Source organism: Jaculus jaculus, chromosome 1 (genome assembly GCF_020740685.1).
Source record: "Jaculus jaculus isolate mJacJac1 chromosome 1, mJacJac1.mat.Y.cur, whole genome shotgun sequence".
NCBI classification, from domain to species: Eukaryota; Metazoa; Chordata; class Mammalia; order Rodentia; family Dipodidae; genus Jaculus; species Jaculus jaculus.
The window spans coordinates 144,281,914-144,295,289 of NC_059102.1; the positions used below are offsets into that span (position 1 = coordinate 144,281,914).

The 13,376-nt window shown below is 53.8% G+C and overlaps 1 protein-coding gene across 1 annotated transcript in view; it reads left to right on the plus strand.

Moving 5' to 3' along the window:
- Positions 1–13,376, plus strand: part of Ncs1 (neuronal calcium sensor 1) — a 62,676-nt gene that overhangs the window by 22,399 nt on the left and 26,901 nt on the right. Inside the window, exon 2 of the mRNA XM_045159885.1 lies at positions 12,918–12,942. Within this exon, the coding sequence (XP_045015820.1) occupies positions 12,918–12,942 (25 nt within the window). The remainder of the gene's footprint in view (positions 1–12,917; positions 12,943–13,376) is intronic.

Below are 13,376 nucleotides of genomic sequence, written 5' to 3' on the forward strand. Positions count from 1 at the left end.
GAAGGCCTGAAGAATTCAATTTGTCCTCTATGACCTCCCCATCAGAAGGGCACCAGCACCCTTACTTCACAGATGAGGGAACTGAGATTTAGAGAGGTGAGTTCAGTTGTCCAGAGTCCCACAGGGCCTAGGCAATGACTCAGTCTAGGAGAAGGTCCCGTTGGGGCTGGGAAGCACCTCAGTGCTCCCTGCAGGAGCACACGTGGCCCAGGCAGCGTCTGGAAGAACCCCTCAGAGTTAGGCCAAATGAAACTGCGAGTGCAGCGCTGGGCTCTGACATGTCTGAGACATTCTTCACCAGAAGGCCAAAGAAACCCTCCTTTCAACATTTCTCTGAGGCCTTGAAGATCCTAGGATGCCAAAGGCAGGGTTCGCCCCCTGTAGGGCCCCTCCTTTTGGAAAGTTCTGAGTCGGGTAGTAGAAATAGGTTGGACCAGGGGCAGTTCATGGGACTTTTCTGTACCATGAATGTGCATGCTGTGTGTTAAAGAGCAAGAAGGCTGGAGGCACCACGGGCAGGCCGGTCAGTAGGCGGGAAGCTGTCACTTGGAGCATTTGCCATCTGCCGCTCACAGGCACACAGGTTCTGCCTGTTGGAGCTCCCAGCCACGAGCAAGGACAGAGCTGGACACACGGGCAAGGCAGAGAGGACCAAACCGTTACCCATCCTGCTTCTCGAAGCTTCTGTCTTTGGCATTTCTGTTAGTTTTTATTTTTCCCAACGTCTGCATCTGTGGTAGACTTTTTGGGTTTTCAATGTCCTGAAGGAGAAACCGAGGCTCAAAGAAGTCAATTGACATGTCCAATGTCATATAGCTGGCCATGGTAGATGTTGTAGTTACCTTCTGGTTGCTGAGACAAAGCACCCAACCAAAGCAGCTGATGAGAGGAAAGTTTTTTTTTTGGCTTACAGTCTTGAGGCAGGAAATAGATGGTAGAGCAGAGGCTGGACATCACCTCCTGGCCAGCATCAGATGGACAGCAGCAGCAGCAGCAGGAGAGTAAGCCAAACTTCTAGCAAGGGGGATGCTGGCTATAACACCCTTAAGCCCTCCCTCAACAATACACCTTCCCCAGCAAGGCTTTACCTCCGAATTGGCCAACAGCTGGGCACCAAGCATTCGCCACACATGAGTTTATGGGGGACATCTGATTCAAACCACCATAGTAGCAGGGGAATTTGAACCTCTGTCCATGTGATTGGGCCCTCTGATCAAAGCAGATCATTAACAGACCAGCAGAGAGCAAGGGCTTCTGCCCTCCAGTGGGGCTTTGTTGGAGAGTCAGACAGGCCAAAGAGTCGGCACCCTTTTAAGGAGGAGGAGTTCGAACATCCCTAATCCGAGAATCAGAAACCTGAGGTGCTCCTAGATCCATAAACTTTGAGCAGCAACATGATAAAACAGTGGAAAATTCCATACCTGACCTCATGGGACAGGTTGCAGTAGAAATGTAAGTGCCCCGAAGGAACTGTCCAAAATGTCCTTCAGGCAATGTGTAGATGAGCATAGAACAAAAATGAACTAATCCTGTGTTTCTCTTTGGGTCCTCTTCCCAAGATGTCTCATTATGCATATGCAAAATTAAGTGTGATCTGCAGCATTTAAAAAAAAAAATGTTGATGTATTTGAGAGAGGGCCGGGCAGAGAATGGGCACCCCAGGGCCTCCAGCCACTGCAAATGAACTCCAGACTCATGCACCCCCTTGTGCATCTGGCTAATGTGGGTCCTGGAGAGTTGAACCGGGATCCTTTGGCTTTGCAGACAAATGCCTTAACCACTAAGCCAACTCTCCAGCCCCATCTGCAGCATTTTTGATAAGAGATGCTCAACCTGTGTAAGAGTTGGCCCAGATGTAAAGGAGGCAACTCCCAGAGTGCACTTGTGGGATGTCTCAAACAGCTTACCTCTCCAACAAGTTCTGGAATCATATAGGCACTGGGTCTGGTCCCAGCTCCATTGCAGATAAACTTGAGCTCTCGGGCTGGAGGTGTCGCCTCTGGGTTTCTTGGTCTCCTAATCTGACAAAGGACATTGTTAAAAGTCTTTACCCGATCATTCAGGTGTGAAAGGAGAGAATGATGGCCAGAGACTTAGCTGGGCCCTGATACGCTGTGTCTCAAGGCACTTTTTCTTTTTGCTATTCCTGGAAGCCAAATGGCAAAAATACATCTTCCTGCAATTTGACTTCAGAAATTTTGGAAGGAAAGTTATTTAGTTTTAGTTTTGTTTTCTCAAGGTAGAGTCTCACTCTAGCCCAGACTGACCTGGAACTCACTCTGCAGTCTCAAGCTGGCCTCAAACTCACAGTGATCTTCCTACCTCTGCCACCCGATTCAAGGCATGGGCCACCACACCTGGCCTAGTTATTTAGTTCTCTTTTGAAAACTATTTATTTATTTATGAGCAGAAAATGAGAGAGAAAGAGGGAGAATGGGAGCACCGGGGCCTGTTGCTGTTGTGAATGAACTCCAGATGTGTGCTTTACTTTGTGCAGCTGGCTTTAAATGGGTATTAGGGAATCAAACTCCAGACCATCTGGCTTTGTAAGCAAGCAACCTTAACCACTGAGCCAGGTCCTCAGCCCCTTTATTTATTTAACAGACAGAGAGAAGGAGAGAGAGAGAGAGAGAGAGAGAGAGAGAGAGAGAGAGAGAGAGAGAGAGAGAGAGAGAGAGGGAGGGAGGGAGAGGGAGAGAGAGAGAGAGAGAGGGCAGCCCCAGGGCCTCTGCCACTGCAAACACATGGACCACTTTGTGCATCTGGCTTTATACAGTTACAGGGGAGTTGAACACAGGCGTCAGACTTTGCAAACAAGCACCTTTATTTTTGTTATTTATTTATTTATTTAAGGGTGACAGGGAGAGAAAGGGAGAGAGAGAGACAGAGAGGGAGAGAGAAAGAGTGTGAGAGAGAGAGAATGGGCATGCCAGGGCCTCCAGACATGTGCGCCCCCTTTTTTTATTTTTATTTATTTGAGAGCGACAGACACAGGGAGAAAGACAGATAGAGGGAGAGAGAGAGAATGGGCGCGCCAGGGCTTCCAGCCTCTGCAAACGAACTCCAGAAGCGTGCGCCCCCTTGTGCATCTGGCTAACATGGGACCTGGGGAACTGAGCCTCGAACCGGGGTCCTTAGGCTTCACAGGCAAGCGCTTAACCACCAAGCCATCTCTTCAGCCCAACGAGCACCTTTAATTGCTGAGGCATCTCTTTAATCCCTCCTCCCCCGTTTTTGAAGCAGGGTCTCACTGTAGTATGGACCAACTTGGAACTTACTCTGTAACCCAAGCTGGCCTTGAACTCATGGCAGTCCCCTTACATCAGCCTCCCAAGTGCTTGGATTTAAGGCTTGTGACACCACACCCTGAGGGGGGAAGTTATTGAACCACTAGCTGTCAAAATCATGGGGCTGGAGAGAGAGCTCAGCCGTTAGGGTGCTTACCTACAAATCCTAACTACCAGGGTTTGATTCCCTAGTGTCTACGTAAAGGTCAGAGATGCACAAGGTGGCGCATGTATCTGGAGTTTGTTTGCAGTGGCTAGAGGCCCTAGCGTGCCCATTCTCTCTCTTTCTCTCTGTCAGTCTTTTATCTTTCTGCTTGCAAGTAAATAAATAAATTAAAAACGAATGAAACCACAATCAGTAGCACGTGATGGTAGGTAATTGTTGAAGAGGATGAAGCAAGAGGATCACGAGTCCAAGGCCAGCCTGGGCTACACCTTGGGCAGGAGTATGGCCCAGTGGGGAAAGCACTTGCTGCAAAAGTGTGAGGACTGGAGTGTGAATCCCTAGAATCTACATAAAAGTCGGGTGCGCCTGTAATCTCAGCATTGGGGCAGTGGAGACAGTAGGATCCCCAGGGCTAATGGACTTTGTGAGCTTCAGTGTCCTTTTTCAGTGAAAGCAAGGTGGAAGCCTGGCATGGTGTCAGATGCCTTTAATCCCAGCACTCGGGAGGCAGAGGTAGGAGGATGGCCTTGAGTTTGAGGCCAGCCTGAGACTACATAGTGAATTCCAGGTCAGCCTGGGCTAGAGTAACACCCTACTTTGTAAAACCAAATAAATAAATAAATAAATTAATTAAAAATAAGGTAGGAAGTTAGCCTTTAGTCTCAGTACTCAGGAGGCTGGGGTTGAAGGATCATCACAAGTTTGAGGTAGGCCTGGGGCTTCAGAGTAAATTCTGGGTCAGCCTGGGCTAGAGTGAGGCTCTGCCTCAAAACAAAAAACACTAGGTGAGCTGGGTCTGGGTGACTGGCTCAGTAGTTAAAGGTACTTGCTTGCAATGTCTATAGGCTGGGTTCGGTTGCCCAGCACCCACAGAAAGCCAGATTCAAACAGTGGCGCATACGTCTGGTGTTCATTTGTGCAGCAAGAGACCCTAATGCACACTCCCCACTCTCATACACACATAAGCAAATAAGTAATTTTGGGTTTTTGAGGTAGGGTCTCGCTCTAGCCCAGGCTGACCTGGAATTCACTATGGAGTCTTAGGCTGGCCTGGAACTCACAACAGTTCTCCAAGCTCTGCAAACAAGGTGGAGAGCGATTGAGGAAGACCATGGTTGTTGACCTCTGGCCTCCACATGCATGTCCCTCCACACATGCTCATCCACCTACATATACGTTCACCCACACACACGCAAACACATACACTCATACCACAAGAACACATGCCCAAAGATCACTTTATTTATGACCTCATTCGTGGTGTAAAACCCTGATGTACATGACCCAGTAGACTTCAACATTTGTGGAAATACATAAGCCAGAATATAAGCTTTGCATCAAACGTTGCACTTGATAGCTGATTGAGACTTGGTCCTTTACTCCTGGAGACATTGTCAGCGAGGGGGGGCATCTTTGGGGAGCCCTTGGACTTGTGAGAGTTCTTATTCCACCTGTCACATGAGGAGGCTGAGGTGCAGGATGGGGAAGAACATCTTTATACTGATGAGTCCCAAAGCTGCAAGGGTCAGAGCACCCAGCAGCAAGGTGGAGCGGGGACCCGGCCCTCTGGAGAAGAGCTTCTCTGATGGTAGGACCGGGCACATCCACCCGACCCTATGCCTGGCACTCGGTACTTTCTCAGCAAGTGCACTCCATGGTTTAGGAGTTCAGTGGGCTTCGACTGGGCATGCCTGGGCTCTGGAGGCAGATGGCCTTGGCCTTTGATCCCTGCTGCCTCACCACTGACCATTGCCACCTGCTTGGAGCCTCAGGGTGTCCATCCTCCAGCTGGCTTGGCGAGGAGCTCTCTGACCACGGGGCTTGGTGCAGCCTGTGCACTCAGTCGCCGGAACCAGCCGCGGCTCGGGACGATCAAGAGGCCAGGAGGGAAATGAGACTGGACTTAGGATTTTAGGGACTCTGAGCAGACTCGCATCTGTGCTCCCTCCGGGGCCTGGCGCCCCTGCAGCCGGAAGCTGTCCACTTCTCTTATGCTTGTGCTAACCCTATGGGCTCTGCCAGCTGCACCTCCTTCCGGAAGGCAGTGAGAGCCCCAACGTTTTATTTTGACACCACCACTTGTCACCAGTATAATATCTGTGTCTCTAAGTGCCAGGCTGTTTGCCACATGCGTCCTCCCATTGGCCTTGACTGCAGTCCTGGGATGAGAGAAAAGCAACTGGGTGGCAGTACCCCTGTCTGTGCCAAGGCCCTTGGCTGGAGACAGTGTGAGTTCTAGGGGCTGAGAGGTTAGAGTGGGGAAGAGCAGGACCAGGAATCCAGGCTGGTGGCCCTGGCGTCATGGAGCTCCTGTAGTCTTATTCCTGAAACCAGGTCTTACGGCTTGACAGCCTCGGCCAAGGCACCGGCAGGCTTGGTGCCCAGGCCCCTCTTAGCATGGGAGCAAGGCTGCTAGGAATGTTAGGAGAGAAGGGGAGGCTGGGCTATCCCAGTCTGGTCAGTGAGATGAAGTGCACTTGGGTATGGGATGGGCTTCCTGCCTCTGAGAGCGATTGCCTTGTCACAGTGTGGACTCAGCAACAGCCTGGGAGCCTTGTACAGTCTGTGAGGCCCTGATGCAGCCCCTCTGTGAAAGACTTGGACCTGGACAGCAGCCTTTGCCACCTATCACAGCACCCCTGCGGGCTCAGCATGATGGCTCCTTCCTGGGGCAGGGACACGGGCGGGGGAGCTGTACAGAGGTGCAGTGCCAGGGAGGGAGGCAGGGCCTGTTCTTCATTCATGTTGACTGCCAGGTGCCCAGCCCTGGGCCACCCAGCTGGGCGGCACAGCCAGCGTGGGTGGAAATAGCTCCTGCCAGCAGGAGGCTGTGTCGCTGCCGTCCCATGTGGAAAAAGGGCCCTAGAAGGGCTGGGTGGGGAGCCTGGCCCCCTGGGTTAGGGGCGGGAGGCCCCAAGAGTTCTGGGCAGGGTCAGCATCTGTCTGGGTGGGGCCAGAGGCTAACTGGGTGAGGTTTTGTTTTTGGAAACAGGAATGGGTGGGGAGGGGGCTCCACCCCTCTGTCACCCTGGCAGAGGCACGGGAGAGTAATTACAGCAGCCCAGGCCGTGTGCTGCCAGGCGCCAAGCCCTCTTCATGTGCCATCATGCCGTCTCTGCTTCTGAGCGCCGCAGCTCAGAGCCAGGCAAGGTCCCCTGGCAGGCAGGTGACCTGCAGGACCTTCTGATTCCCACGCTGTCCTTCTGTTCTTGCAACACCACCTGTTAGGGCTCTGTCTCCATTGGTGGGAAATGCTTCTCCTCCTCCTCCTTCTTCTTTTTTGGTTTTTCGAGGTAGGGTCTCACTCTAGCCCAGGCTGGCCTGGAATTCACTATGGAGTCTCAGGGTGGCCCCTTGAACTCACGGCGATCCTCCTACCTCTGCCTCCCAAGTACTGGGATTAAAGGTGTGTGCCACCACGCCTGGCTTCTGTTTTTTTTTTAATTTATTTTATTTTTATTTATTTGAGAGAAAGGCAGATAAAAGATATAGAGAGACATGTAGGGAGAGAATGGGTGCACCAGGGCCTCTACTCCAGCCACATGAGCTACCTTGTGCGGCTAGCTTACGTGAGGCCTGGGCAAGTGCCTTAGCCGCTCAGCTATCTCTCCGGCCCTGGGAAATGCTTCCTAAAGTGGCCAGCCCTGGTGTGTAAACTGGACTCAAAGGGGAGCTTTTTCTACCCATGGGACCTGAGATTGGAGGGGAAGGGATGTGGTCAGGGTCATATACTGGGTCAGAAGCAAAAGTGGGCAACCAGGGTATCTTCACGTGCTTATGGAAACTCAGAGGATGTCGGCATGGGAGTGGGTGTTTCAGTGGGTCAGGTTGGCAGGTTAGGGGGCATTAGTGTGAAGGCAGCTGTTCAACCAGCCCCAGTGTGAGGCACGGAGTTTAACTATCTCCTGCGTGCCCTGCCTGTGTACAGTACCCTGCCCAGTTCACATGGCTATCGGTGGCAAGAGCCACTTCCTCTTCACAGACAGGGAAACTGAGGCCTAGCGTTGCGGTTAGGTTTGCATTGCTGGTAGAAATCACCTAACCAAGAGCAGCTTGTGGGATAAAGAGGTTTATTTTGTCTTACAGGCTTAAGGGGAAGCTCCATGATGGCAGGGAAAACGATGGCATGAGCGGAGGGTGGACATCACCCCCTGGCCCACATAAGGTGGACAATAGCAACAGGAAAGTGTGCCAAACACTGGCATGGGGACACTGGCTGTAACACCCATAAGCCCACATCCAACAATACACTCCCTCCATGAGGCGTTAATTCCCAAATCTCCATCAGCTGGGAACCTAGCGTTCAGAACACCTAAGTTTATGTGGGACACCTGACCCACCACAGACCACACCCAGACAAGGTAGAGTGGCAAAATCCTGGAGCTCAGGTTCCAGAGAAAACCATCCCTGAAAGGGACTCACCCTTCCTTGGGGGAGTGGAGGCACGGTCCCCAGGGCAGAAGGGGTGCAGACCTGGCTGGGCATAGCAGGGAGCATCTGGTGACCAGTGTGTTCCCTCTTCTCTGAGTAAACTCTGCCATTGCCATACAGAGGAGGGCTGGCAGGGGCTTGGGGGCCACTTCCATGCTGAAGGGACAGCTCCCAGAGAAAGGGCTCTTCCTATCCTGCAAAGAACACAGCCAGGTGTGTGGGGAGGGGGCAGGGCGGGGATATGCTGTCTTTTGGAGGGAACCAGGTGACCGCATTAGGGAGGCTGACCGCTTCTGCGTGGGCATGAGGAGGTGGGGGGCAGCTGAAAAGAGCCTTCTGTGCTGGCTGGGTGGGACCGGTGTCTACCTGGGTGTAGGGGCATGGGGTTCTTTTGCAGCTGGCTGGCACTGGTAGCTGGATAGGGAAGGAAGAGGGGCATTCCTGGGATAGGGTCCTTGAAGGAGGGTGTGAAGGAGGGGAGGTCCCTGGGGGCCACATGGAGCTGGGGACCCCTGGCTTTCCTAGAGGAGCATGGACAACTCTGAGCTGGGCCTGGCTGGAGAGGACCCTGGGGGCCAGGGCCATGGGAATACAGATGAGGTCTGGAGAGCCTGTGAGGAGGGATTTGGAGGAGCCTCAGTATGGGGGTTGAATACAGGAGAGGCCAGGCCGCCTTGTTACAGGCAGACAGTTGATGCCCAAAGACATCAGGATAGAAGGGTCTGTCAGGTTTGGTAAAGGAAGGTTGCAGGGGTGTGGGGTAAGCCCTGTTTTCTCTTTCTAGGGCCTCTTAATAATGGAGTTTTCTTCGGGAGCCGTGGGGAGGGGCGAGGAAAGTGGAGGGGACGTTAGGGGTAGCCCTTGTGTCTGAAACTGGCCTGGTGGTCGCCCTGGATCCCTGATGCTTCAGAGGACATATTCTGTGTACGGGGGCTGCTGCTCCTGGCAATCTGTTCCCGCCCTGTTCCTGCTGAACTTCAATCGGGAGAGAGCTATTTTGCTTTAGGGAAATGAAAATCAGACTCAACATTTATCCTGGGCTCCTGGGACCAGCTCTTATGATCGCTCCTGGCAGACTAGAGCTGCGTGCACAGGGGAGGAGCCTCAGGAGCCGCTGAGGGGGGCGGGGAGGAGGCCCTGGCACCGTGGGCCTCTGCTCAGACCGGGGGACAGGAGGGAGTCAGCAGGCCTGATGGGCAGAGGCAGGCAGGAGCAGGGGCTCTGTCTTGCCCTCTGCGGCCCACTTCTCAGCGGGATCCGTGGAAGGGGCTGCCCGGCACGTCTCTCTCTGGACTCTGGGGTTCTTTGCACTTGAGAAACCCCTTCCCTGTTGGGTCCTATTAGCAGGAATTTATATACCATCCTAGGGATGAAGATTCAGGTTAGGTGAGGTTAAGCAACTTGTTCAGATTAATCCCACCTGTAAGTGGCCCCAGCAGGCTCATGACCCAGAGGCCTACCACTGGGCCCTGCCCTGGAGAACTGCCCACAGCCAGTGTTCAGCGTGGCCTTTGCTATGAACAGGGCCTGCAAGCTTGCGGGCAGGTGCGGGCTTCAAAAAAAAGCTATGGTTTGCTGCTGCTGCTGCTGCTTCTTTTTTTTTTCCTGAAGTAGGGTCTCCCTCTAGCCCAGGCTGACTTGGAATTCACTCTGTACTCTAAGGGTGGCCTCAAACTGATGGCAATCCTCCTACCTCTGCCTCCCAAGTGCTGGGATTAAAGGTGTGCGCCACTATGCCCGGCAGCAGTGGCTTTTGAAAGTCGGCCAAAGGCCAGGTGTGCTTAGGAAGGTAACAAGCTGTGCAAATCATGTTAGAAGGTTCTAACCCTGCCCAGTGGCTGATGGTAAGCAGGGTTTCCATGGTGTTTGTGCTGTTTCCTGGCCATGGGATGTGTGGACAGGCCTGAGGATAAGGCCTGGGGCCTCTGGGGCTTGGCATCCTGCTGGGTTCTTCTGCAGCATCCTGCTGGCTGCTAAATGGTTAGCCCATCTTCCCTGTAAGACGTCACTTCACAAATGAGCCTTGGTCTCAAGGCTCAGAGAGGTGGGCATTTGGCTCCAACCTCAGCACCGGAATGGACAGGGAGTCCTGCCTTGCTACTCAGGCCGGGCTGACCCTGTGGGCCTCTCTCTGAGACATTTCTCTTCAGTACGGCCTCCCATCCTCTCCACCCTGTGGAGACCCTTTGGTTGGACTCCTGCCTGGCCTGTGCTGGAATGCTTCTGGGAAAGACTCCCTGTGAGTGGCTGTGGAGGAGACAGGGGTTTGCTGAGACAGGGACATTCTCAGCTGAGATGCGGAAGATGGACAGGGGTCATCTGGTGACCAAGGCGAGGAGGTGTGTTCTCAGCTGAGGGAGGAGGACAGCTGGGGAGCATCAGTAGGTTCCTTGAAGTGGGTGTGGGCACGGCACCTCAAGGAACAGGCTGCAGAAGATTGCCTGCCCAGCTCTGCGTCTGAGCCTTTGGGCCTGGACGGTGGGGGAGGAGGCTCAGTTAATTTCACACTTGGTTGGCGGCTCTGCGCAGAGGGGGATGGGCCGGGGCTGGAGCTGCAGCCTGGGAAGGTTGTGCTTGTATCGCGGGCCCCAGGGTCCAGGCAGATGGAAGCTGAGTACCCAGATGGTTCCTCCGCAGTGGCAGTGCCCGTGGTCGTTAGATCATGGGGAATAGGAGCCTGGGTGGTCCCCCAGCGACCCCCACCCCCAGGCATTGTGGAGGGCTCCACATAGAAGTTGTGAGGTGGGGGACAAGAACTCCCATCCCCATCTCTCCACCTGTGGTAGTAACCTTGGACGCATTCCTCCAATTGCCAAACTTCCTCACTGTTCACCATGCATGCCTCTGCCTTGGGGTCATGGTGTGTAACCAGGACAGTGGCTCGGATGTAGGCCTGCCTGGCAGAAGGCCTGGGGACAGGCGACCAGGACCTTCTGAAGTTCCAAGCAGTGAAGAATTGGGATTGCTAGCTGGCATGCGTCCAGGGGTCACCTGGTGGTCTCCACTGTCCCATAAAACTACTTAAAGCTATGTAGGGCATCTCTTTTCACACCAGTTCAAGTCCCAGGGATCTTGGCTGTCTGCTGAGCATCTAATGTCCTCTGTTGGGGGCAATTCTTGGGCATGGGGGCCAGTCAGCCATGTCTCACCAAATCCTCTGAGGCTGCTGGAGCTGTGGTGGGGGTGAGAGAGGCAGAGGAGTCCCGGGGAGGCTCCAAGAGACTTGCAGCATGCACTGGGGAGAATTGAGACTTCTAGGTTCCCTGAAAGTGCCCATCTGAGGTCATCAGTGCCCCTGCTATTTGGACCTTTGCTACCCAGCTCCTGCTGTGTATGGGCCCTGGTGCCACCCCTCACCAAGGTCATACAAGGTCATACTATTCATTGATGCCCTTGAGGTTGGGAGAGGTATCCCATTAGACATGCAGCCATGTGACACAGTAACTTTAGGTCATCTCAGATACGATCTGTCTGAACCCCAATTTCTTCATTGGGAAGATGGGGGGTCCCATGCGATGTATTTTATCAACAAACCCATTCTACAGGTGAAGAACCCTAGGTGTAGAGAGGGGAAGCCACCTTCCTAAGCACACACAGCCAGTAAGCTATAGGGCTCACATGGTTAGGTCTGGCCCCAGACCTGTGGTCCTCCACGGGCCTACCGTGTCCAGCTCCGGCTTTCGGCTCCTTGAAGCGCAGTGCTGGTGGCAGGTCCAGGGCAGCCCACACTGGGTTAGTCCTGAGTGTCCGCCTTTCTCCACCCCATACCTCACGTCCTCAGCAGCGCCCTTCGCCAGAACCTTAGAAAATTCCTTTGTGTCTGGCCTTCCAGCAAATGGCCTCTCTTTCCATCAGTTGGCTGCTCTGGGCGAGTCTCTCCCCAGGCTCTGATGTTCACTGGTGGGAGGGAATGCTGACCAGCAGATCTGACCCTGGATTCTGAGCCCAGGCCCAAGTTCACATTCCTCTCCTACTGTCTCCTGGCCTCTTGTGCCTTTCCTTCTTCGCTTAGAACCAGAACTGAGTAAACATTGCTTCCCTGAGGGCTGCTGTGGGACAGCTGAGCCCCAGTGCCGAGGTCACCCTTGGCACACCACCCTGAGCCCGGGCAACAAGTGGGCTCTAACAGACACATGAGCTTGTTCCGGGCAGTTTGTAGAGGAGTCTTCTTGAGTCCCCACTTCCTTATGAAGAGACCCAGCTCTTTTCTCACCTGACCTCTGACGCTACTACCTTCCTATGCATTCACTCTCTCCTGCATTCCCATGCTAAGCTCATTAGAGTGCCTGTCCAGCCCCACCCTGGGGACCCAGGACCTTCTGCACCTGTTGGGATTGAGGTCCCAGATGGTACTATTCCTATCATGCCTGTTGTTCAGCCAGAGAAACTGATTCACAGAGAGCACAAGGTGGGGGAGCACCCCCTCCCCCATGGTCAACCAGAGGGTAGAATGTGGCCTTAGAGGTGGTGTGATGTTTTCATTCAGTGCAGAAGAGAACCTTGCTTTGCTTCCAACCAATCTAGAACTTTTTAGACAACAAAAACATCATTTTATCAGTTCCATGGTTCAGTAAAGAATGCCCATTTGGATTTGGCTTGAACTCCAGCTGTGTAGGCGGCTCCTTCCAGCTTTCACTGACTTGCGCCATGCCCTGGACTGCCCACCACGGGGGCGGGGGGACGCTGGGACCGGAGGGTCACAACCTTCCTCCTCAGACCCTCCTGTCCCAGGGACTGAGAGGTGAGAAAGACTGTCTTAATTCAGGTCTTGGAGCAGTGACCCAAGTGTCCATGGGTGTTTCGGGGTGCTCTTAGCAGTGGTAGTAGCCCAGTGGGCATCGGGAGAGACGATTATGCCATCTCCTGCTGGAGGGGCCAGGGACGGAGCCTACGGCTGACTACTCAGCACAGCATGCTATCTCACTCCGAGCCCACTGGGGCTGCAGTGCGTGGTCACGAGGGAGGAGGGAGACCCCCGCGAGCTGCGCCCCGGGAACTCCCTGCTAACCCGAGGCTCTTCTTCTCTTTTGCAGTTACTGAGAAGGAAGTGCAGCAGTGGTGAGTAGCCTGTGTTCCCTTGCGTGGGGGGGTGGTGGTGGACGGTGTGGGCTGGGGAATGGGCACAGCTCAGGGCCAGGAGGGGCACCAGAGCGACCTCAGAGCCTAGCGTTCACACCCAATTCAGCATCTCCCTCCTTTACAGTGACTTGGTTGGGGCTTGGGGAAGAGGCTGAGACTCCTCCCCTTTGGGGCCCAGCAAACCCCTGCTCACCCAACAGAAGGTTTGGATGAGACACACGTTAGGAGGTCGCGTTCTAGTTTCCCTTTACCTCTCTGGGGGCTGAGCAGTCCTTTCTGAAAAATGGCTGCTGCTACTAGACCAGGGGTGGGCAGTAGTTCCTACTCGAATGCCAGCCAGCTCTGATCAATGCGTCATGGCTGTCTAGAGAGTGCTGTGTTCAGAAAAACTCTGGCTGGACCTGGTGGTGCAT